The following is a 26,396-nucleotide window of genomic DNA, read 5'->3' as shown; positions in this document are numbered from 1 at the left end:
GAGACTCTTCAGGCACTCGAAGCTATTGCCGGGCTGGAATAACACTGCTATCTTTCTAATCCGTCAGGACATCAACTTCACCATGGGGAAGATGCTTGGACTCTGCGCCGTGGTGCTGGCTTGTATCACCATTGGTAAGAGGGAGAATCCGTCGCGGTGCAGAGTTCTCTCTGGTTTTGCCTATGGAAGTTCTCGTCTCCTTATCCTTCCCTTCTTTTTTTCTCCTTCTTTTCTCAGCCTCCTATTACTTTGCTTGATCTCTCTCTCTCTCTCTCTCTCTCTTTCACAGTCAAAACAAGAAGATGAAGTTTACTAGCAGATCCCTAAGGCATGCAAAGAAATGAGCCCCTATATAGGAAAAAAAAAGAATAGAATAGAATAGAATAGAATAGAATAGAATAACAGAATTGGAAGGGACCTGGGAGATCTTCTAGTCCAACCCCGGTAGCGTTTCAGACAAATGGTTGTCCAATCTCTTCTTTAAAACTTCCAGTGTTGGAGCATTCACAACTTCTGGAGGCAAGTTGTTCCACTGATTAATTGTTCTGTCGGGAAATTGCTCCTTAGTTCTAGGTTGCTTCTCTCCTTGGTGAGTTTCCATCCATTGTTTCTTGTCCTGCCCTCAGAATATAGTTATTTTCTCAAAAACAGGGATGGGAGCATCTCTCAAGATGCTTTTCAGCCAGCTTCTCCTTTTTTCACGCCTTATTCTTGGTCAGTCCCTGAGTTGATCTTAAAAAGAGAATATGCCTTTAAATAAATTGCTTCCACTTTTCTTAATGCTTACATTTGGAAAGAAGAAGCTTCTGTAGCATGGCATAATCTTCTTACATTTGGAAATTTAATTTTGTCTCTGCCCACTCAGTTTTATATATGTGTGTATTTTTGAGTGTATGTTTGTGTAGTTCTTATTGAGTTGCAAACTGCGTTGCAAACTCAATAAAGCCTGGATCCTGGTTTCTGGGAGAGGGGTGGGATTCATTATAAATAAGGAAGTGAGAATATCATTGTTTCACACTAAATTGATATAATGTTTGGTGTCACTCGCAAATAGCAATAACTATTGTTGTGCAACAGATTCATTGTTATTTAAAAAAAACAAAAACAGGTGAAATTGGAAACAGAACTCAGCCTAAATGTGTTTTCTCCTAGCCAAACACCCATGAAAGGTGCAAAAGTCGATGAAAAACTTGTTATGTTTTTTTAAAACTTTATTGAATTTTATTTTCATTAAAAACATAAAATATATATAATTCAATAACAGCTGTTTGTGGTGCTTATCGTATAACAATCATTTGTGCGATATTTACAAATATTAATTTATGCATAATTATATTTTTCTTCTATCTATATTCTATATTTAATAATTACTTGTCCTTAATCTGTCTCCGATCTATCCAGCTATACCAATGTTCCCATGCCTTATAATATATTGAAGCTTCCTTATCTTTTAAACTCAGCATTAAGTTACATTTTTAAAGGGCTGACTTAAATCCAGCAGGGGAAAAAATGTTTTGAGAATTTCATCCCAGACCCCAAGACAGCAAATCAACTTTATAAGCAAATGACCTTCAGCTTAAAATAGAACTGTGTGGTGATCTAGTTGCAAAACCTCACACAGACACAGCCCTAACTTCAGACAGGGTGTTTTACTCGCCTCTCCCCCCCTGTTTTGTAAATGCTGCCTTTCCCTGATATGTAAATACCTTCTTTAAGATGATTGGATAAGACAGCCTGTGTAACAGTTTCATAACTTAACAACATCCTCAAAAACGTTTCCGTGCCTGTGGGCTAACAATATCATAAATTAAAGAAACCTGTTTGCCTTGGGAAAAGATCCAGAGCTTTTTTTGGCTATAGCAACTGAAGAAGTAAATCACCTGTGAAGAAAGTTTGGGCGTGGAGCTGTATTTTTTTACATCCATCAAACAAAAGCAGGGAACATACATGGAATCCCAATTCCTTAGGGATTCAATTCAATTCAATTCAAACCTTTATTGTCAGGATACAACATGTGTACAATGAGATTGGGTGAGCCGAATATGGGCCCATTTGCAGCCTCCCCAAACTTCTAGGTGGCCCGTTTTTCACCCTTCCTGAGCCTCCATGCGTGTCCTGCACTTACCTGCATCCAAAACTGGCTGCGTGGGGACTCCTGGGAAGGGAGGGGACGGGTGGGCGGGGCCAGCCAGGAGGGGATTTGGGGGTTCTTTGAATGGCACAGAATCTTAGCTAGGGGCTCTCCCGAACCCCTGTGAACCCCCAGCAGCCCACCCCAGCTAACAGCCCACGGGTAGAAACTGTTCTTCAGCCTGTTGGTGCAGCTGGCTATCCTATATCTCCTACCCGACGGTAGGAGAGTGAAGAAGTGCTGACTAGGGTGTGAGTTGACCCTGAGGATTTTCCGCACTCTTCTAAGGCCGCGAGCCCTAGCGAAGTCATCTATTGGTATCAGGGGACAGCCCACCATGTTTTGTGGTGTGTTCAAAATTGCGGGCTGTGCTCAGGGATATTCCAGTCATCATAATATACCAGTGTGGGCTGTGGTGCGTTCGGCATGATTAGTGTTGGCAAGAAAATTTCTTCTAGAAAATATCTCCTCCAGCTTTTCTGTGGCTATGGGTGCGGTTGTTCAACTAGTCTTGAAGTTCCATGTATCATTCTTTTGGAGCAGTCTGCCGTGCCCTGCTTGTAAACAACATTCTTCTTACATAAGCCTTACAAACAGGGTTTGGTTTGACTTAAAAGCAGCCCTGTGTCTTTTTGCCTCCTAACCCCAGCCTTTCCTACCAAAAACTCAGGATTTCTCCCAAATGTTGTCCTAATTATTCTGCTTAGGGGAAGATCTGGGGCCATTGTTTTCCAGAACGTCCTAGACATAATTTGATACAGCCAAGCCCCCCACCCCAAATAAAGAGAAGCTACTTAAGACTTTTTTGGGCAAACAGTTTTCTTCAGTCTGAAATGCATCCTGGATTTGACCACCTGCCATTTTGACGGTACAAAGTTTAATCTATTACGCAGGTGTTATCTTGGAAGGAATTATGCTTGAGATGGAATCTGGAGGTTGATGATACAACAAAAATGTTAATTCATCCTAAAGGAATGTTCTTTGTTTATGGTGCTAAATTGTGCGTGAAAGCAAAGCCCCGTGAAATCTTTGTGGTTTTGTAGTCTGAACAAGTTGGCAGAACTGGGATTGATCCTCCTACCAGCTTATCTCAAAATATTGAATCCACCATTAACTCAATAGGGGATGCAATGGCTCCGTGGTTAAAGATCCTGAACTTGTTAGCTGGAAAACTTGTGTTCAAGACCCAAGTGCTGCATGATGGGGTGAGCTCCCATTATTTGCCCCAGCTCCTGCTAATCTAGCAGTTCAAAAGCATGCAAATGCAAGTAGATAAATAGGTACCACCTTAGGGTACAGGCAATGGTGGTCACTTAACCTCAGGAATGTCTTTGGACAATGGCAGTTCCCTTGGCTAAGAAATAGAGATGGGCATCACCCTCTGGAGTTGTACCCAGCTGGATTATCTTTATTAACTCAAAGGAAACTTTATTAAATTAACAGATTAACAGAGTTGGAAGGGACCTTGTAGGTCATCTATATGAGTGTGGTGGTGCAGTGGTTAGAGTGCAGTACTGCAGGCTACTTCTGCTGACTGCAATTTGGCAGTTCAAATCTCACCAGGCTCAAGGTTGACTCAACCTTCCATCCTTCCAAGGTCGGTAAAATAGGACCCAGATTGTTGGGGAAAACATGCTGATGATGTAAACTGCTTAGAAAGCACTGTGAAGCGGTATATAAATCTAAGTGCTATTGCTATTGCTATCTAGTCCAACCCCCCACCCAAATCAGGAGACCTTATACTGTTTCTGAACAGATGGAAGCCCAGTCTCTTCTTGAAAGCTTCCAGTCCTCCAGAACAGGTCAGAACCTGCTGAATACCACCTCTGGATGTCTCCCACCCTGAGCCATGTATGGTCTATAGGGGTGGAAGATCTGATTGTTCCAGACCTGAGACTGATATGAATAACAGGAAACTCAATCAACGCCTACTTTTTTTCTTCTACCATTGTTCTGTGGGAAAACCAAAATATGTTTTGCTAAACCATCGACCAGGGGTGTCAAATTCAAAGCCCAGTGGGGCGGATCCTGCCTGCGGGATGCTTAGATCTGGCCCGCAGGTCAGCCCTGGAAACAGAAAAAGGACTGGCCCGCCGAGCCTCTGCCAGTGAAAATTGAGTTTGAGAGGGCCTCTCATGCCTCCGTTTTCATTGGCAGAGGGCTGGCAAAACAAAAACAAAAACAAAACAAAAGGAGAAACGTTTCCCCTTTTGCATTTGAGCATGCAAGAAGGGACAGGAAAGGAGAAAGGGAAAGAGGAAAGACAAATAAAAAGGAGGAAAGATGGGAAGAGAGCGAGGATTAAGGAAAGACGGGGAGGAAGAATGGAGAAGGAAGAAGGAAGGAAGGAAGGAAGGAAGGAAGGAAGGAAGGAAGGAAGGAAGGAAGGAAGGAAGGAAGGAAGGAAGGAAGGAAGCTCAGTTATTCTGGCAAATTCTCCTGGGTTCATCCATTTTTCATAGATCCATAATGTTTTGGGAAAGGAGGGAGGGAGGAAGGAAGGAAGGTTATAATGAGAGTGTGGAAAGGTCTGAGGGAAGTCCTGCCTTAGCACTTGGCCACCACAGATGCACCCCAGACACGAGTGACGTTGAGCTGGCTAGGCCCACCCTGACCACATACCATGCTCCCCCGCCCCGAGATCAATCACAACCCTGATGCAGCCCTCAATGAAATCAAGTTTGACAGCCCTGCTATAGATTGTCATTCTTTTCTTTCTCAGTATAAATAGGAGCAAACCTTTCACCAGATCTCAATGGAAACATAGCAATATGGATAGTCCTCGAGTTACGACCACAGCTGATCCCAAAACATATGTAGCTACTAAGTGAGTTTTGCCCCATTTTCGACTTTTCTTCCCGCATTGGTGAAGTGAATCACTGCAGCTGTTAAATTAATAACACACTTGTTCCATGAATCTGGTTTCTCCACGGACTTTGCTTGTCAGAAAATAATCACATGACCCTGGGACACGCAACCATCATAGGTGTGAGTCAGTTGCCAAGCGTCAGAATTTTGATCACGTGACCCGGAGGGGTGCTGCAACAGTCGTAAGTGTGAAAAGTGGTCATAAGTCTTTTTTGTTTCAGTGCCCCTTGAAACTTCGAAGGATCATTAAATGATTTTTTTTATTTTAAAACAAAACTTTATTAACGTTCAAAATATTAAAAAGTTTACAAAAATAAAATGTTAAAAGAAAACATTTACAAAAGTTTCTATACTAAAGTTTGTGTTAACATATTTCCATATCATTCCTTGGCAGTACATTAAATGCCATATATATATAAAAAACTGTCTAATTATATATATATATATATATATATATATATATATATATGTTTTCAAAAGTTTCTATACTAAAGTTTGTGTTAACATATTTCCATATCATTCCTTGGCAGTACATTAAATGCCATATATATATATAAAAAACTGTCGAATGCTATATATATATATATATATATATAGCATCCGACAGTTATATATATATATATATATATATAGCATCCGACAGTTTTTTAAATATATTGTCTATATTAAGTCTTAATTCTTAATATTAACAAGCAAACTATATCATCTTTTTAAGATCTGATAAATGAATTCTTGTAAGTATAGAAAATGTGTTACTAACTTAACAACCGCAGTGATTCACTTAACAACTGTGGCAAGCAAGGTCGTAAAATGGGGCAAAACTCACTTCACCACTGTTGCACTCAGCAACAGAAATTTTGGGCTCAGTTGTGGTCATAAGTCGAGGACTCCCTATATTTTAACCTTTAACTCTTCTGGAGATTTACCCAACCAACCCCTCCTGGTTCCCACCCTTGCCAAAGGAATGCCAACGACGCCCTTGAAAATCCCTTACATCTCTGAGGAGAAGTTTCATAATACGTTACACACACAACCTATCTCGCCCATTTTTCACTTCACAAAAACACGCTGCTTTCTTCCTTGCTTTTGTAACTGTCACAAGTGCATTCACTCCACACCTGATTATTTGTGATCACTAACAATTAAAAAAAAACAACCCGTCATATAGTTGAGGGGATGATCTTTCCCCCCAAACTGGACAAAGCTATATGTTTACTGATGATTCAGACACATAAAACCCTACCCACCCTGTTTTTTTATCCCTCCTTGGCACCTCACTGTGTAATTCTCTTGCTCCCATTTAATGAAATTCATTGGGTTAAGTCCTTCCTATTAGACACAGCCACACCCTGCTGCTCGACATTTTTTTAAAAAACATATTTTTTTCTTCACTCCTGTGGTAAAAGGAAATAGGCAGGTCAAAGCAGACCATCTTAAATGGTGTAATCAAGAGGCTTACAACAAGGTGCATCTCTAATCCTGTAGAGATGACTAGCTATTCCAAGGGAAAACTGAGAATTGTAGTTTAGATTAGATTAACAGAGTTGGAAGGGACCTTGTAGGTCATCTAGTCCAACCCCCCGCCCAAGCAGGAGACCTTACACTATTTCTGACAAATGGCAGTCCAATCTCTTCTTGAAAGTCTCAAGTGATGACTCAGTTCTCAGAGGCTGTGTTATCTTGGGATGTCCCTTCAGCTAATTCTTTCCAAAACTTCTATTACCTCTTTTGAGGAAAGCCTGATGGTTGAACTTGAAATTTTATGAAGTCTTGACATAAATAATATCTACAAGAGGGAACAGAAAAGGCTAAGAAAGTCATATAGGTAGTCCTCAACTTGCCACAGATCATTTAGTGACCATTCGAAGCTACAACAGCCCTGAAAATAGTGAGCTATGACCATGTTTCACACTTATAACCCTTGCGTCAGCTGATTTACATTCAAATGCTTGACAATTGATTCATATTTATGACAGTTGCAGAAGTCATTTTGCAACCTTCTGACCAGCAAAGTCAATGGAGGAAGCCAGGTTCACTTAACAACCATGTTAGCAATTTAACAGCCGCAGTGATCCAATTAATGAATTTAGAATAACAGAGTTGGATGGGACCTTGGAGGTCTTCTAGTCCAACCTTCTGCTTAGGCAGGAAACCCTACACCACTTCAGACAAATGGTTATCCAATGCCTTCTTAAAAACTTCCAGTGTTGGAGCATTCACAACTTCTGGAGGCAAGTTGTTCCACTGATTAATTTGCTCCGTCAGTAAATTTCTCCTTAGAACTAAGTTGATTCTCTCCTTGATTAGTTTCCCCCCATTGCTTCTTGTCCTGCCCTCAGGTGCTTTGGAGAATAGCTTGACTCCCTCTTCTTTGTGGCAGCCCCTCAAATATTGGAACACTGCTGTCATGTCTCCCCTAGTCCTTCTTTTCATCAGATCAGACAGACCCAGTTCCTGTAACTGTTCTTCATATGTTTTAACCATCCCCCTAATCATCCTTGTTGCTCTTCTCTGCACTCTTTTTAAAGTAAATGTGGCAAGAAAACTCATAAAATGGGATACTTTAAAAAAATTTTCACTTAACAACACAAATTGAGGGCTCAATCGTGGTCGGAGGTTGAGGACCACCTGTATTTACCATTTCAAAAAATCAATCTGGAGATTAGGGCATGTTGGTTATAGCTTTTGGGAGGAAGATACAACTATGCAAGAACAGGTAGTCATCAACCTACGACCACAGTTGAACTCAAAATTTCTGTTCCCTGAGCAAGATTTGTTAAGTGAGTTGTGCCCCATTTTACAACCTTTGTGCCAGAGTTGCTAAGGGAATCACTATGGTTTTTAAGTGAATCATTTGGTTGCTCTGGCTGGGGGAATTCTGGGAGTTGAAGTCCACAGGTCTTAAAGTGACCAAGTTTGGAGTCCCCTGCCGTAGATGAGTTGAACTAATTAGATAATTTAGAGGACATCCAACCCCAAGGGACTTTGAACAGCCTACCTTGTAAAAGCAAGAATACAAAATCAAGAAACAGATCCTAGACATCCAGAAGACAGAAGGCTAAACACAGTGGTGGGGGGATTCCATTTTTTTTACTACCGGTTCTGTGGGCGTGGCTTGGTGGGCGTGGCAGGGGAAGGATACTGTAAAATCTCCAGTCAGAGGTGGGATTTGCGGGTTCTCTGAACTACTCATAATTTCCAGAACCTGATGAATACCACCTCTGGCTAGACAACATTAGTTGCATCACACTACATGCTCAACCTCAAAAGTTAAAGAACATACAACAATATGTGAGCTACAGACAGGCAGCAGTTCCAATTTGAACTCCAGAAAATACTCTGAAGTACCCTTGTAGCACTGCTGTGTAACATCCCAAAGGAATTATGTCCTCTGTTGAGTTTTAAGCAGAGGTAGTATTCAGCAGGTTCTGACCAGTTCTGGAGAACCAGTAATGGAAATTTTAAGTAGTTCAGAAAACCTGCAAATACCACCTCTGACCGGCCCTGCCCACATCTATTCTCTGCCTCCTGAGTCCCAGCTGATCGGCTGGGTCTTCTTTGGTTGCCCTGCACAGGAAAACAGAACTGGAAAGCAGGTTAGTGGAGTGGGGAGTAATGGGGATTTTGCAGTAACTTTCCCCCAGGAGTGGGGACGGAATGGGGATTTTATATTATCCTTCCCCTGCCACGCCCACCAAGCCACGCCACGCCCACCAAGCCACGCCCACAGAACTGGTAGTAAAAAGTTTTGAATCCCACCGCTGGTTTTAAGGTATTGCAGATAGATATGGTCTGTGCTTTTGTGGTATCTGCTCTCCTTTGCATTCAGAAGCACCCTTTGGAGACTGAATCCAAAGCACTGCACAGTTGTAAGGCTAAGCATAGTTTTAATCTTGATAATAGTGTTGTTTCCGTGGCTTATAAAATTGTGCAAAGCCACAAAAAAAAAAGTTTGTGATTTGAGGTATTATATGAACTCAGAACATGGGTTAAACTAGTCATCAAGATAAGCCATAGAAGAGGAACCTGGCCCCTGCAGACATGTTTTTTTAGCTGTGCAATTATGATACTGCAGAATGTTGTTCATGGTCAACTCTGCACCCAATGATAAATGTTACTTAATTTTCTTTTTTTGGCACGTAGGATCATGAAGTTGGATAGAACTGCCTAGCACCACCCAACTCCTAGAACAGAATCCATGAGACCATCAACCCAGCAATTATTCCCTAAACTCTAGGGCAGGGGTGTCAAACTCACATCGTCATGATGGCATTACATGACATATCGGGACTTTTTTGCCCTTCAGGTGTGGCCAGCGCATGACACATCTGGCTCGGGGCCTGGGAGTTTGACAGCCCTGCTCTAGGACAAGAGTTCAAATCTTCTTTCTCCTATGCAACAGTTTTTGAGACCTTTGAAGTTCTATCATATCTTCTCACCAACCAAGTACAGGTCATAATTTTAACATAAATTATTTTTCAATCCATTTTAGGAACAATCAAATGCAAAATGCAGTCTCTCTAAATGTGAAGAGGAAGTTTTCTAGAGTTTTAAACCCTGGCTGAGATTTGACCAGAACTTTCTTTATAACCCCTTTCCAGTGTGTTGATTTTGCTACGTACGTCATGAAGACTACCGTAACTCTTACATAGCATTCCTGCTGGTGGGAGCTCCACAGGTTTCCAGATGCAATTCAGGGTAATAGTTGCCTCCTAAAAAGTCCTAAGTGGCAGAGAGCCTAGCTATTGAGGGAGTATCTATCTGCAAGAGAGTGGGCTTGCTTCATTTAAACAATGCCAACTACTGGGACCCAGAAAGTAGGCCTTCTCGGTTATATATCTGTCATTTGGAATAACCTGTTGTGGTCCACCGGCAGCCTGAGGAGACGGCAGCAGAGTCAGACAGTGGGGAGGAACATGGGCCAGTTCTGGAGTCTGGGGAGGACTTGGATGAGGGTCCTGCGTCTGATACAGAGATGGGGCCAAGGCCATCTGGGAGTTATGTGCTGACACCAGAGCCTCCAGAATCTGACAACAGTGAGGCAGAGGAACAAGGGGAGCCTGTTCCCAGTGCGTGTATGCGCAGAGCTGCCAGAAGGCAAGAACAGTTAAGACAAAAGGGGGACTTGGAAGTAAGGCTTGGAGATGATTGGCCCTCCCATAAGACATAAAGGAGGAGCAAAGGGACAGGAACCTTTGCAGGAAGCAACTTTGTTCATACTGGTCGGTTTGAAACCTGAAGCGCCGTGTTGAATTTGTGCTCCATTTGGCCTTGTATAACTAATTCGAAATTTAGTCGTTGGCAGCATTTCAAGGAAGATAAAGGTGCGTGCTTATCAGGCTTATCCTGAAGGACTTTGGCAGACTTCTAGGGGACTATTTACAAACTGTTTGAGACTCATTATGGGTTGTGAATGACTAAAATTCACAGCCGTTGAAATAAAGAAAATGGTTTTAGGACTAATGTGTGTTTGTTAGTGTCTCAATAAGCCTTGGTCAGAACATTAACTCTCCCTGCCCTCCAAAATCAATCTGACACCTTGTTCCTATCGTGCCTGCCTTTAAAAACCTGTTTTTTTGCCTATGTGAATGTTGTAGTTTCCCATATGCTCATTTATATTATGTTCTGGATTATTTTATATATAATGTAGTATTTTTGATCTCATAAAGCCACATGGATTTTTTTCTAGAGTTGGGTGGCCTGGAAACTTGAAAATCAAACAAATAAGATTCACACACTCTTTAATATTTTAATAGTTTTAATCATAAAGTTTTTAATGATTTTACTGTTGCTTTTTGCGTTGCCTTTGTATTGTTTCTTGGATTTTCAACTTTGTAAGTTATCCATAGCCACAGCAATGAGAAGGATGGCTATTTTAAATTTTAAAAAATAAATATACATTTTTGCTTAGCCAGGCCAGATTCATTTCTCAAATTGAAATTCTTACCTCCCTGTCACCTGTGCAAGGTACTTTTTAATGTCATTGCTGCTTCTCAGGCCTTTTATGAATTTTAGATTAGCAAAATTAGCAAAATGTATTTGACGCTTATGTGTGTTTGTTTGTGAAATGTATTGGCTGCCCATCTTACTACAGGGTAACTCCAGGCAGCTTATAATCTTAAAAAAAAAAACTATACAAAAGTTAAAACACATAAATAAAATAATCTGAAGATCCAATTACTGTGGCCCAATTTAAAAAATGGGAACAAGATGGTAGGACTTTAGGACTTGCTGGCTCAGGAATTCTGGGAGTTGAAGTCCACAAGTCCTAAAGGGGCTATAGTTCCTAATCCTGGTCTATACCAACCAGAAATTTCAGCCAATCTGCTAGGAAACAAAAAGAATTTTTCCATTCTGTCAATTGAATTTGATATATTCTGTTAGTACTGTACTGAAACCAATAGTCTAAATGTGTGGCATTCTTTTCCTGCAATTCATTATGTGCTTGTTTGTTTGTTCTGGATTTTTTTACAATTCATACTTTTTTTTTGTAAACTATCTTTATTTCCCAGTTCCTTAAGTCAGTGCCAGCACATAAGCATTGCTTACTACTATAGCACAAGCTTCCGACTGACAAACCCAACCAAAACAAGCACGGCTGAGAAGATCCAATCTCTTAATGCAAAACTTTATTGAGTACATCATATCGGTAAAGATGAGGGCAAAACCAGATCTAACCATTTGCCATGCAAACCCAGATAGTTAAAATTCAGGTTCCCCATCCCCACTATTAGACCGGATCACACTGTCCAATGGAATCTCCTGGTATTGTTGTGAGGCTCTGGTAAACACCTGTCGAAACATCCTTTGTTCTCACAGCTGGCATCTTGATGTCTGGAATTACTAAAAAAATTTCCCTACCAACACTGTGGGTGTGGCTTGGTGGGACTCGATCTCTAAAAGGAAGAAGGTGGGCGTGCGTGGGCAGGGCCAACCAATTCAAATTGTCCCTATCACCCTCTCCAAACCGATTCAAATCGTCCCTACCACCACTCCAGAGGTGGTGCGAGGAGGTGGTTGAATTTCACCTAAGTTCTGTCGACCCCTTCCCTCCCCCATAGTTCGTTGGCAAGCTGAGAAGCGATAATAGTTGCAACAGCAAAAGCGTCTTTTGAAGCTTGACAGACAGAAGATTGGAAGAGCGAAGAAGAGTGAAGAGTAGAAAATGGCTGAAAGACATGGAGGGATAAAACATGCAACCTCAGTTGGTTGTTCCATGTTCCCTAGCTTGTTGATTGGGACATTCCCCAACGAAAACACAGATCCAACAGGATGTGCAGGAAATCCTTTTGCACACCTCCTTCCCATCTTCGAGGGGAAAGGGGGAGGAAGGGAAATAGCGTGTTGTCAGTGTGGTAACGGTTACAGACTCATCATGGGGAGCAGATGTGACCTGTATGCTCCCTCAACTCCAAGCCAGCCTCCTCAGGTGATTCTTCCTCAGAAGGCAGCATCAGAAGAAACAAAACCATTTTAATTTTCCTAGTACAAAAAGGTGGCTTAAGGTGCTGCTTTGTTTTTTCCTGAAAGCAGGAAAAAGTGGTGTGACCAGCTTTTGAGTTCTCTTCCTCCCATCTCATCCTTTAATCTGAGGACACACACAGAGATGAACAACAAGCTGCCTGAGCAAGCAGGAAATGCAGTTTCAGGGGCCTTGGAAAGAGTTTGTTTTCCTCGAAAAGCTGTGGTTTGCAGCAGCGTTATTTTTTCCAGGCTGGGCTTTCATTTTGTTCCTGTTTTTCCAAATTTTGCTCTGGCAACTCTCGACTGGTTCCAAAAAAGCCCTCTGCTCCGTTTGCTTTGCTCCAGCAGAGAACAAAGAACATGTGTGATTCTTGCTGTAAATGTACTTTAGGCATTTGTCTGTCTTCCATTAATGCCAGTGAAGATTTGGGATTTTAGCATTTTCAATTTTGAGGGCAGATTTTCTTGGCAGAAAAGCAAAAATGGCAGGCAATTTTGCAGAATATAAATAGGGTTCTTGCTCAAACAACAAGGCCTAGAGTTGTTTTTTAAAGATGGTGAACTTAGATTGGATTGTACTCTACAAAATATATAACTGAGAGGAATAAAACCAGTAGGGCTGACTTCTTTTTTTCCAACAGCAAACATTATGGAAGAATCCATGAGAAATCATATTGGGGTTATAGCTGAAGAAAGAACTATTATAGGACCCAAAGGTGCTTTTCCAAAAGGCAACTGGACTTCCTTTGTTTTTCCTTGCAGATGTTTCGCTTCTCATCCAAGCAGAACTGAAGAAGCTTCTTGGATGAGAAGCAAAACGTATTTAAGGAAAAGCAAAGAAAGTCCAGTTGCCTTTAGAAAAAGCATTTTTGAGACAACCATGAACTGGATGATTGAGAATCTCCCTAGACATTTAACTATTACAGAAAGAAAAATGTTGCAGTATTAGGACTTAATTTCTCGTCCATTTTCTATATTAAGGATAGACAAAAGCAAAATAAAAGAAATACTGAGAAAACCAATTAAAACTGTGAAAAATATAGGATAATACCACTGCTATTCCAAAAACATAGACAAAAATGCCAGCATAATGAACTCCAAACAGATGTAATTTTAGACAGTAAAATATAAATACATTTATAGCTACTATCAAAAAGATGAAAAGCCAGTTCTTTAACAAGTCTTTCCTTTTTTTCTTGTTCTATTTTCTTCCTTACTTCATTATTCTTCCTCGTTTTCTTTGTTTCTCTTCTAATATGGATATTGCTTTTTATCTTCAAAATTCCTTCATGTATTTAAAAATATAAACTTCAAGCAGCAGAATGTTAAAGAGGCACTTATATTATAATGTGTGTGCCTGTGTTTGTGTGGGGGAGCAGGAAGAAATGCTCTGCGAATTCTTTAGTGCTGATTGTGTTGCAAAATGCCCTCAAAATTGGCAAAGAGATATTGTTGGCCCAGACTTGTTTTCAAGGCAAGAAGGGTTCCAGAGGAAGACAGAACTATGGATCAGGCCAGCAGTATAAAACTCCCATGCTGAAAAATAGTTTGTCACAAAAACCTCGTTCCATAGAAATAATAGAATCGCAGAGCTGGAAAGAATCTTAAGAGGTTTTCTCGTCCAACCTCTTGCCCAGGGGTGGGCTGTTTCCAATTCATCCTCGTTCACGCAAACCCATAGCTAACCGGTAGCTAATTCTATGGCCAGTTCGGGCGAACCAGCAAATCCCACCCCTGGCTGGCCCCACCCACCATGTCCCTCCCCTCCCAGGAGTCCCCACGTGGCCCATTTTGGATCCCAGGTAAGTACAGGGCCCTCGCGGAGGCTTGGGGAGGGAGAAAAACGGGCCTCCTTGGAGGCTCCGAAAGGCCAGAAACAGGCCCGTTTCTGGCCTCCAGAGGGCCTCCGGAGCCCGGGGAGGCTGTCTTCACCCTTCCGGAGGCTCAAGTAAAGCCTTCGAAGCCCGTGGAGGGTGAAAATGCCCCCCCACCATAGTGCAGGAGGCCGAATAGGCCACGCCCACTATGGCCACGCCCACCCAGAAACCGGGAAGAGAACCAATTGCTAAAATTTTTGAAGCCTACCCCTGACTTGTACCATCCTGGGCAAATGGCTGTCCAATCTTTTCTTGAAAACTTCCAGAGATTAGAGTTCCCACAATTCCAGAAGGTAAGCTGTTTCATTGATTAATTGTTCTACTGTCAAGAAATTCCACTTTATTTCCAGATTGGATCTCTCTTTAATGGAGAGTCTTCCCCCTGCCCTCTAGTGCTTTGGAAAATAAGTCAATCCACTCTTCCGTATGACAGCCCCTCAAGTACTGGAAGACTGTTAATCATGTCGTCGTCCCCAGTCCTTCTCTTCTATAAGCTAGACATACCTAGCTCCCTTAACTCTTCATCATACATCACCCCTAAGCCCCTTATCATCTTTGTTGCATTTGACTGAAATGGTATAGGGCAGTGGTGGCTAACCTTTTTGGGCTCCTGTGCCAAAAATTGTGTGTGCCCTGGCATGCATGCATTCACATGCCAGCACCCAGAAGGCAATGTGCGCACGCCCTCTGCACATGCACACGCAATTCCCCATACACCACCACACTCCCCATGCTGCCTGTCCCCCGCTCCCTTACAGGCACTACGCCTCCCAGCTGATTTTCGGCTGGTTTGAGGCCTTTCTTCGGCCTCCCAGAGGCTTGAAAAAAAGCCTCTTCAGGCTTTGAAGGCCGAATAATAGGCCCGTTTCGTCACTTCCGGTATTACTGGAAGTGATGAAAAGGGCCCATTCGGCCTGCAGCAGCTTTTTTGAAGCCTCTGGGAGGCTGGAAAAGGCCTCAAACTAGCCGAAAATCAGCTGTGAGGTGCGCGCATGCGCAGTGAGATAAGTTTGCTGGCAGCTCAGGTGCCAGCACAAATGGCTCTGCGTGCTGCCTGTGGCACCACCTGCCATAGGTTCATCATCACGGGTAGAGGGTTTCCTGATTGAGGGAAAGCAAGTGGGTTGGACTAGAAGACCTCCAACATCCCTTCCGACTCGGTTATTCTGTTATTCTTCTGCTTTTCTCTGTACTCTTTGACAGAAGTTTCTAGGAGCCCAGAAATTCTGTAGCCTCATTGTGTTTGTAGTAAGGTGGCCACTCACCTCTTGCCACAAAATTGAATTTAATGTGCACATTTGCACATTTAAAATGACTATTATTTTGAACTGAAGCTCGGTATCTCTCATCTACTCAGCTATATTTCTGAATTTCCTGCTCTTCTGGAGCTGCAAACTAGGTGGGCCACAAACCCCACTCTGTTCTCTCTTCTTAGGGTTTTCAGCTGAACTCAACAATAGAAAAATCTTCCAGTAAAAGGATTTGGTTTGATTTGATTATTTGCAAAGAGCACATCCAACCAGCCTGGTACTTGGATTCTTTGGTAGCATCTGATTAGCCACAATGGGTATACTCACAAAATACGCTGACTCACTAACAATTCAATTGCTTTTTAGCCTAATAGGGTGATCCCAGTCTCTTTGGCCTCTGCTTGGCCAACTCTGAAAATGTGAGTTGAGGGAAACACATTAAAGTATTCAAGTGTCAGAAGATCCATTATGACCTTTATGTCTCATTAGTGGCACATTACTTAGAATGCAGTACTACAGGCTAACTCACTGCTCACTGCTCAATTCTGACTGGCTCAGGGTTGATTCAGCCTTCCATCCTTTCGATAAAATGAGGACGCAGAGTGTTTAGGGGGCAATATGCTGACTCTGTAAACTGCTTAGAGAGGGCAGTAAAGCATTGTGAAGCGGTATATAAGTCTAAGTGCTATTGCTATTGTCAAAAAAAAAAAGTTGTCCACCCATGATAGTCTCAAAGATGTTTTTTCAGGAGACAACTGGACTTTCTTGTTTTTCTTTTGAAGATGTTTCGCTTCTCATCCAAGAAACCTCGTTCAGCTCTGACAAGATGGTGGGGAATGGAAGGATTTATATTCCTTGCTGGCCATTTGTATCCTTTTAGAGCAGAGATGAGCTTAAATGGACTCCAGAAGATGGTAGAGGATAGGAAGGCTTGGAGGAAGGTTGTCCATGGGGTCATGGTGGGTCGGACACAACTTTGTGACTAACAACAAACAACAAGAGCAGAGGTCTCCAAATTTGGCAACTTTAAGACTTGTGGACTTCAACTCCCAACTCCCAGCATAGCTGAGGAATTCTGGGAGTTGAAATCCAAAAGTCTTAAAGTTTGCCAAGTTTGGGGACCCTGTTTTAGAGTGTTGTTGAAGCACTTGGAGGTTTATCTATGTCCTCAGGAATTCTAGCTATACAATTTGGGATGATCACCCTTTGAATGATATGGGAGTAGGAATGGATTTCCAAAAAATTGCAGACGAAAGGAACCAGGAACACTAACTCAGGTGACTCTGAGGACACAGACCTACAAGTGCTTCAATTAGGGGTGGGATTCTACCAGTTTGCACCTATTCACTAGAACCGGTTGTTAACATTCTAAGCAGTTCGGAGAACCGGTTGTTAGAAGAAATTACTGGCCTAATCCTGTAAGGAAGGCAGGAAGGAAACATTCTGGTGTTGCTTACAGAAACTGCCTCTCTGTTAACCCTTATTACATTCTTGGCAGGACTAGACTTCCTGTCTCAGGAACTTCTCTGGAGTTTTTTCCCCCTCCTTTGCTGGTACTTTGCTTGTGTGGAGTGACCATTCAAAGTTACAATGGCACTGAAAAAAATGACTTATGACCATTTTTCACACTTACAACTGTTGCAGCAGCTCCACAGTCATGAGAGGCCAGGCGAGGAGATGCGTGCCTTGATGTGAGTGATGTTGAGTTGGCCATGCTCAGCCAGCCACATGACCACCAAGCCACGCTCACCAACTAAGCCACGCCCACAGAACCAGTTGTTAAAAAATTTGAATCCCACCCATGGCTTCAATGGCCCTGTAAACCAAGAGTCTTCAACCTTGGCAAGTTTAAGACTCATGGACTTCAACTCCCAGAATTCCTGAGCTAACATGGCTGGAGGAGGAATTCTGGGAGCTGAAGTCCACAAGTCTTAAAGCTCTCAAGTTTGAACACCCCTGCTCTAAAGCAGTGATGGCTAACCTTTCCATCCACACGTGCCAAAAGTGTGCACTCACACATGCACATGCACGTGTGCAAGCACCTCTAAGGCAATGCACATGGGGGGGGCCTGTGCATGTGTGCATGATCCCATGCACCGCATTTCTCTGCGCATGCACACTTGTCTCCTGCATGCACTCTGCACCCTGCACATGCGCGGCAGCTACCCAACAATCAACTGGCAGATGGCACACATGCCTGAATAATACACCTGCTCTGGGGCGACAGCTCAGGTGCTGGCGGAGATGGCTCTGTGTGCCACTTCTGGCATGCATGCCATAGGTTCTCCATCACGGCTCTAAAAGGATGCAAATGACCAACTGTTTGCAAAGGGATATAAATCCATCCATTCCCCACTATCCTGTCAGAGCTGAAGAAGCTTCTTGGATGAGAAGCGAAACGTCTTCAAAAGTAGAGCAAGAAAGTCCAGTTGCCTCCTGAAAAAAGCACCTTTGGGACAACCATGACCTGGATGACTGTAGCTGTTAAACTGAGGGTAATTACCAACTTACCAGGTTATTAACAAGGGGGTAATTTTGACATATCCTGAGGGTAATGATGTAATGTAATTGAGTGTTTGTGTGTCAAGGATCCAGTTTGTTACTAAGGCTGCCAAGATAGTGGTGTAAAACAACTAAGTCTTAAGCTTCTTTTGGCATTACCTGAACCTGGGAAAACAGTTTAAGAATCACAGCTGTAATGCTTGGATTGCCCTCAGCTAAATAATAAAGAGATGCTGGGAGGGGGAATCTAACTCTAATATCATACAAGCAGTCCTTGATTTATAGCCTTTGTTTAGCGATTGTGTAAAGTTATAACAACACTGGGGGAAAAAACAAGTGGCAAAAAACCATCCTTGCAATTATAACTGTCTCAGCATCTCCTTTGGTCACATGATCAAAATTTGGTTACCTGGCCAAACAGCAAGTATTTTTTCTATGGTTGCCGTGTCCTGCAGTCTTGTGCTCGCTTATTTGTAACCTTCCCAGCCAGCTTAACAGAAAAACAGAAGAGCTGGGACGTTGGAGTTCTTCTAATCCAACTTCCTGTTCAGGCAGGAAACCCTATACCAGGGCTGTCAAACTCGATTTCATTGAGGGTTGTGTTTGATCGGGGGGGGCAGGGCAGCAGGGTCAGCTTGACATCACTCATGTCGGGAGGCGTCTATGGTGGCTTGAGTGCTCTGCAGGTGAAAATGGGTTCCCAAGGTCCATTTTCAGCTGTGACAGCCTCCTGCAAGCCTCTGCCAGTGAAAACGGAGTTCGGGGGGGCTGCACACGGCTTTCCCAAGCTCCGTTTTCACTAGCAAAGGCACCGTGGGGTGGTTCTTCGCTATTTTCAGGGAGGCCCCGCAGGCCACATCTAAGCAACCGGCGGGCCGGATCCAGCCCGTCAGCCTTGAGTTGGGCACCCCTGCCCTACAACCATTTCAGCAGGGGTGGGATTGAAAAATCCCAGCAACCGGTTCACTGCCCAGTTGCTGGGTGGGTGTGGCCATGGTGGGCGTGGCCTACCAGAACTTCTGGGAGGCCTGTTTTTCGCCTTTCCAAGAGTCCGGAGGCTTCCCTCGTGCTTCTGGGAGGGCGAAAACAGCCTCCCCTGGGCTCTGAAGGCCCTCTGGAAGTCAGAAACAGGCCCATTTCCAGACTTCTGGAACTTCCGGGAGGGCCATTTTTCACCTTCCCCATAGTCCAGAGGCTTTCCTTGGGCCTCTGGGAAGACGAAAACAGCCACCCCAGGGCTCTAGAGGCCCTCCGGAAGCTGGAAACAGGCCCGTTTCTGGACTTCCAGTACTTCAGGAAGCCCCATTTTCCCCCCCTCCCAGAGCCACCATGCGGACCCTACACTTACCTGCATCGAAAATGGGCCATGTGGAGATCCTGGGAGGGGAGGGGAAGGGTCAGCTGATTGGTTTAAATACCGGTTTGGTGAACCAGATGCAAATTTAACATCCGGTTCGCCCGAACCAGTAGAATCCCACACTTCCATTTCTTGGCTGAGGGAACCATGGTTGTCCGAAGACAATTTCCATGGGTCATGTGGCCAGCATGACTGTACGCTAAAGGCTCATAGTGGTACCATAGTGGTTACCTATTAATCTACTCGCATCGAGTTAGGCAGGAGCACAATTCTATCCCTATTTTTTTTTAATTGGGGTGGCATAAAAGGTAGGCCCAGCATTGTGAATTCCAGCCTGAATTGATTTCATCTCCCTCCTTTAAATAAACAAATTTAAAAAACCTTTTTCTTTGCATCTCAGGATCTGCTCTTCAATGCCTGCAGTGTAAATTCACAGTTTTCAATCTACCCTGCCACACCTCAACTGTCACCTGTAACACCGGAGAACTTTGTGCTGTCATCCAGGGAACTACTGGTAAGGATATATATTTTTCTTTTTCTATTTCCTCCCTGTTTTCACCTGGGCTGTTTCCCCCAGGAATTTTATCTGGCCTAATTTTATAATAATACTTCTGAATAGGCACCCATAGAACCTAGTTGTGGAATAAACAACCCTGGGTTTCCTAATGAACATCAGGCAATGCATTTTTAAATATTCCTTTTTGTTCATCTGTTCAACCATCTTTGGTCTGTTTAAGACCAACAAAGCCACCTGAGATTATTCAAAGAAAAACCCACCCAGGTTTGACTATTTTAGACTCAGGTGATGTGTATTTGTAACATTTAGCAATACCTTCTTCACATGCACACCCCTCTTGGGAATATCCTCTCCCACAGAGGGGGAGGTGGGCCCAGGGTGGGCTGGGGGTTCGCAGGGGTTCCGGAGATCTTCTAGCTAAGATTATGCACAGTTTGGAGAACTCCCAAATCCCGCTCCTGCCCCACTCCGCCTGCCCCACCCCACCCCTCCCCTCCCAGGAGTCCCCACGTAGCCTATTTTGGATGTAGGTAAGTGCAGGGTGCACATGGAGGCTCGGGAAAGGTGAAAAACAGGTCTCCCGGAACTCTGGGTGTCAGCGTTCCAGCAAGCCTCCAGTCCAACCAATAACTCCGAGACACACATCGCTCCAAAGTTCTCAGTTATTTGGATAGTAGCTGGCACAACTGGGGGAATCCCGAATCTGAAAATTCCCGGCTTCTTTGCAATAATCAAAAACTGCAAATCCAACCCCCTACACCCATCATCACATCACAAGCCCCAATCATCGTCCATCCCAACTTAAGATTTCCCCTCACATATGCACACAATAGCATGACCTTGGACTACAAAAAGAATGTTATTTTGTCTAACTACATATACCCCCCAAGAACTTCCACCCTCCCACTTTCCCCAGGCTCAAAATGTGGCAGCGTGGGAGCATCTGGTTTCAATATGGCTTCCAAAGTTGACATTGGGAAGGCTGGAAACAGGTTCGTTCCCGGCTTCCAAAGAGCCTCCAGAGCCCAGGGAGGCCGTTTTCGCTCTCCCATGAGGCTTGAGGAAAGCCTCTGGGGCAAAACTCCCCCCCCCACCCCGCCGTGGTGCAAGAGGCTGACTAGGCCACACCCACCATGCCACACCCACCATGCCACACCCACCATGCCACACCCACCCAGCAACTGGGCAGAGGAACCATTGCTAAAATTTGGGTGGGGGCCCATTCTACTGGCCTTTTCGGGAGAGTCTGAAGATCTGAACCCATCAACCTGCATACGATTTGCAGAGAAGCATTCAGCTCAGGGTTGGCTACAGCCTTCCCCTACCTTTTAAATTTTAATTATTCTAGTCTTCTTTTATTTATTTATTAAATTAAATTAATTGCATATGCTTCCCATCTCCTCGATAAAGAAACTCTGGGTGGCTTAACACAGAAAAAAACAATTATAATTTTAAAACTATGCCAAAAAAAACCCAAACCTCATACAATCAAGGAGACAGATGAGGGGATGAGGTCTTCTTAACTGCCTCTGTATTAAAGGCATATTAACAGAGTTGGAAGGGACCTTGTAAGTCATCTAGTCCAAACCCCCCACCCCCCGGCAGGTATAAATATCTCCATGCTGTCTCTGTCTCCATTTCCACCCTATTTATGCTTTGGTCCTTTGCCTCTGCATTGTCCTTCTAATGTTGCTAATTTTAATGTTTTAACTTTTAAATGTTTCTAATGTTTTTCATGTTTTTAAACCTTCTAATTCACTTATGCTGCTATTTTTGACATTGCATGCCACCCAAAGTCACTTGATAGTGAGATTAGCGGCATCCCATTTCTAATTTTTATGATATCGTAAGCAGCTCAGGGCAGTGGTGGGATTCAAATTTTTTCACTACCAGTTCTGTGGGTGTGGCTTGGTGGGCATGGCAGGGGAAGGAGACTGTAAAATCTCCAGTCAGAGGTGGTATTTGATGGTTCTCTGAACTACTCAAAATTTTCCGCTACTGGTTCTCCAGAACTGGTCAGAACCTGCTGAATACCACCTCTGGCTCAGGGTTACCTCCAGAATAAGAAGGGCAACCTATACATTTTACAAATAAATAAAATAAAAATAATAAAACAAAACAAAAACAAAATAAATAAAATAAAATAAAATAAAGTAAAACAAAAAACAATAAATAAGAAAATAAAATAAGAAAATAAGTAAAACATAACATAACAAAACAAAAATAGTATACCATCCAGAATCATTCTGTGAGTATTGGGAAACAGCCAGGCAGGGAGGAGGGGTCAAGCGGGGAACTAGCCTTATGCTTTTGGAGACTACGCAGGGACTCAAGGCTAGTTCCCCGCTTGACCCCTCCTGCCTTCCTAGTTGTGACTTTGGAACAGTGAGTGAGATGGGTGGTCTCTAACTTTGATATATCAAACAATCAATTGAGCTCTGCTTTCTGCCTTACTTGTTCACAACAATGCAATAACTGAGTTGTTTTATAGGTGGCAGGGAATGTTACCCAGACATACCTCTCATCCTATGTCTTTTTTTTTTCCTTTTGATGTTCCACCTAGCTGGTCAGAAGCTCATCAAGAAGAAGAACTGCGTCCAGCGGGAAAAATGTGACAAGAACGATACTGAGACCTACTTAGGCATCAAATACGTCACCACCTACAATTGTTGCGATAGCGACTTCTGCAATTCAGGGGCCACCTTGCCCTCTGCTCACATCTCTCTGCCTGTGCTTCTGGCCATCGGAGGCACCTGGCTCCTCCGCTTCCTCTAATCCTCTTTCCAGGAAGGAGAGAAAACACCAACTCTAGAAGATGCCAAAGATTAAGTCTGCGACCCTTCTACTTTTTTTACCTGAAAGTAACGTCCATGGAACTCCAGTGACATAGACGATTGTAGTTTTATCCTCTCAAGCACTGTATTAAATAGACACTCTCGCCTTTCCTTTTTATTCAGAAACGCATCTGTGGCTTAATGGAGGCATATCCTCCATTTTAGAGCATATGAATGAAGCTTTAGGAATTGAAGCTGCCTTAATCTTCCTCCTCCTCTCCTCTTTTTTTCATTATCTTCTACCTTTTCCATTCCTTTTCCACTTATTTTCATCCTCTGCAAGCTTCTTTTTTAAAACAGGGCTGGAAAATTAGTGTCAGACCAGTTACAAGTCCAATAGTCCCATCTAGATCACGGTTAAGAAATACTGATACCCATCTCCCTTAGTCCCCCCGCCCCTTTTAAGCTTCTTCACCCCTTTGAGATTTTACATTTCCTCCTCTTGTACTAAAAGCTTCTGCCTAACCTGCTTTGTATATATGTTTTCTCAGCTCACAAGCTCAGTGTTGTGTTTTCTCTCCAAGGGTCTCATTTCAAAGAATCCCCCCGAACTATGATCACCAGTTGTGCCTCTTTCCTCGGCATGGTGGGGCTTTCTCTTTCTGCCAACGTTTCTCCTGATGACAGTGTCGTGTCTATGAGGGAGATAAGGCAATGGAAAGAGGAGTCCCCTTAATGCAATTCCCTGCCCCCACCTTCCATCCCATTCCCTTAAAGAAATATGATCTGTGGCCTCCCTGGGCAAATATTTGGTGACTCAGTAACTGGCATCAACGAGAGAAAGGGAGGTCTTCTGAGGCAAGCAACCCACCGGATGGCTGGTGAAAATATGCCAAGGGCTGCTATTTTGGGCTGACCCTGAGCCAATTATGTTTTAAAGGCCACATACATAACATTCTGCAGAGGAGGGGTTGTGTTGTTCTGCTCCTACACACACACTCCTTCAGGAAGGAGAGATGGATTTAACCCTATATATGCTGGCATTTCTGCCTTTGTCCCCAAAATCTGCAGACAGTTTTCTTGCATACACCTACAATATCACCCACATTAGGTTGCCTGAATTCAGCAGGTCCTTTCAAACACTTTTGCTGTGTGTGTGTGTGTGTGAGAGAGAGAGAGAGAGAGAGAGAGAGAAAGAGAGAGAGAGAGGTGATATGTGATATATATAATACTGGTAGTCCTCAACTTACAACCGGTGGTGGGATTCAACCTTTTTTTATTACCAGTTCTATGAGAAAGCATGCTTCGCGCAGCAATCAAAAACCACCAATTTTGAGCTTCAAACAGCTGAGGTGTGGCAATCCGCTCAGCCGTGCGAATCAGCTGAGCTCAAACCCAAGGAAATAAAGGACAGGAAAGGGCAGGGGCAGGTGGGCAGGGCCAACTCCTCAACGGCGCTACCGATTCGCGAGAACCGGTGCGAACCGGCGGCATCCCACCACTGTTTACAATGGTTCATTTAGTGACCGCCCAAAGTTAAAATAGACCTGAAAAAAGGGACTCATGACCCGTTTTTCACTCTTGCGACTGTTGCAGCATCCCCATGGTCACATGATTCAAATTTAGACAACTGAACTCACATTTATGATGGTTACAATGTCCCGGAGTCAATTCATCCCTTTTGGTGACCTTCTGACAAGCAGAGACAACAGGGGAATCAGATTCACTTGAACAACCTTGATAATAACTTAACTACAGTGATTCACTTAACGGTGGTAAGAGAGGTCATGAAACGGGCAAAAATCAACAAGTGTCTCACTTAGCAACAGAAATTTTGGGCTCAAGTGTGGTCGTAAGTCAAGGACTACTGTATTTGTAACCCATCTGCTTTGCCTTCACCCAGTTCTTTGTTTTTCCAATGTTGAAAATTATTCCTATTTCCATATCAGTTTGCCAATTTGTTTTAGGGTCAACATTTGTATATCTTTGCTCTGAATATATGGATACGCATCCACACTTTCTCCAGTACAGTATAATTTTTTTAAAAAAATACACATAAGTAACAAGATGTTTTTTTATATAATGTAGTACATCTTTACATATACATTCCCCACGTGTATACATCCTTGGGTGGGGGGGGGTGTTGTTTTTTACTCTTTGGAGTTGTGAAAACAACCATTGAATTTTAATTACCAGCATACATAATAGCTCCATTCTCAGTTTTGGAAGTTCAGGTTCATTCCATTTGCTTCAGAACGCAAGCTGAACAGATTTCTTCTCATACTAGTTTGTACTAAATAAATGACAAACTAAATAAATCTCTGAACTGGTAGCAGTTTTCTTCCTGCTTTTAGTTTCTTAAAAAGACAACTTAATGAATCAAACTAAGGGTTGTACAAACCGTGTTGAGATAGTTTTCTAATTTTGACAGAGTGCTCAGAAGTGGGACTGGGAAAATGCTTTCTGATCTTTTTCACAAGCAAGCAATCTCATCAAGGAATTTCGGGAAGTTGTAGGTGGTCCTTGGATCCAAGATCACAAAATGTTTGGGGGAGTTTTTCTTTGTTTTCCAAACACTTGTTCAACTGTCACAAAAGCCTCTTGTTTATTTTCCTCATCTGAGAGAATAGATCAAATTATAAAGTAATGGATATGTTGATCTATGATGGTAATGGTTTTATTTGATGTAATATTGAGGGGATATTCCAAAAAAGGGGGCTTGAAAAACAGAATGCAATATAGGGTATAGATGAGGTAGAAGCAAGGATAGTTGGAAGAATGTAGAAGGTCTAAGGAACAGTGTTTGTGTAAATTAAATTCATTTCATTTTCATTTTGACCTTTCTTTTGCTTACTACTTTTTACTTTTCTGCACTTTATGTAATATGGCTTACCCTGAAAGGGAACAGAGAGATTGATGTGCATATATTTACTTTTAAAAATTGCTTTTAAGTTTGTTTGATATTAGACTTTCAAAATGTGCTTTCAAACAATGATAGAACTTCCAAAATCTAAACAATCTAAACAATCATTCTGACTATTTTATTTAAAATCTAAACAATCATTCTGACTATTTTATTAAGTTGAAAGGGAAGAATTTATCTGGAAAACCTAAGTGCAAGATAGTTCTAAAGAAGATCTATTGGCTGTATGTTTACTCCTTCTTATCTAGAAGCAAGTTCCATTGAACTTAATGACTTCTATGTATACCTGTATTCTGTAAAAATAAACATGAGTGTACCACATATTTGGGTTTTATTCCTTTGCTCTCTTTTCTACGCCAACCTTGGCATGTTCACAGTGTTGTGTTGTGGTTGAAGGAAGACACGCAGCTGAAGGGAACAGTCCAACTTGTTTTTTTCAGTTAACAGTGACAACAGAATGGCTGAACCTGTCTGACAATTCCCCTTTTATAGGGGCTGTCAGACGAGCCAGCCAATCACATTCAAGAGGTTTCCCCGCCTAAACTGCAGACCTGAGTGAAAACCTCAGCTATACTAAAAACACAACACACAGCATTCCTAAAATATGGAAGAAACTTCTTCAAAGCAGACATATTATCCAAAGCAGTTGAAGGCAGGACAAGAAGCAATGGATAGAAACTAATCAAGGAGAGAAGCAACCTAGAACTAAGGAGAAATTTCATGGCAGTTAGAA

The 26,396-nt window shown here is 42.8% G+C and overlaps 1 protein-coding gene and 1 long non-coding RNA gene across 2 annotated transcripts; one reads left to right on the top strand and one right to left on the bottom strand.

Annotated features, from left to right (window-relative positions):
- On the top strand, positions 1-25,058 carry LOC113423885 (sperm acrosome membrane-associated protein 4-like). The gene is made up of 3 exons (XM_026685450.2): positions 1-134; positions 19,850-19,963; positions 22,530-25,058. The coding sequence occupies exons 1-3, from the start codon at positions 83-85 to the stop codon at positions 22,739-22,741; spliced, it is 378 nt and encodes a 125-aa protein (XP_026541235.1). The 5' UTR covers positions 1-82; the 3' UTR covers positions 22,742-25,058.
- On the bottom strand, positions 23,347-25,923 carry LOC148131847 (uncharacterized). Its single transcript, XR_015747429.1, has 2 exons — positions 25,778-25,923; positions 23,347-25,740 (listed from the first exon to the last, which is right to left on the bottom strand). It is a non-coding gene; the product is annotated as an uncharacterized LOC148131847 (long non-coding RNA).
- Positions 25,924-26,396: the final 473 nt, after the last annotated feature.

Source organism: Notechis scutatus, chromosome 2, assembly GCF_049901735.1.
Source record: "Notechis scutatus isolate UNSWTSFEM ecotype Mainland chromosome 2, rNotScu1.2, whole genome shotgun sequence".
In the NCBI taxonomy this organism is placed as follows: Eukaryota; Metazoa; Chordata; class Lepidosauria; order Squamata; family Elapidae; genus Notechis; species Notechis scutatus.
Note: the sequence above shows the minus strand (reverse complement) of the source record. Positions and strands in the feature narration are given on the sequence as shown.

Coding starts and splice junctions, on each gene's coding strand:
- LOC113423885 (XM_026685450.2), top strand. CDS start 83: ATGGGGAAGATGCTTGGACTCTGCGCCGTGGTGCTGGCTTGTATCACC. Junction 135..19,849: donor GCTGGCTTGTATCACCATTG/GTAAGAGGGAGA, acceptor TTTGCATCTCAG/GATCTGCTCTTCAATGCCTG. Junction 19,964..22,529: donor TGTCATCCAGGGAACTACTG/GTAAGGATATAT, acceptor TGTTCCACCTAG/CTGGTCAGAAGCTCATCAAG.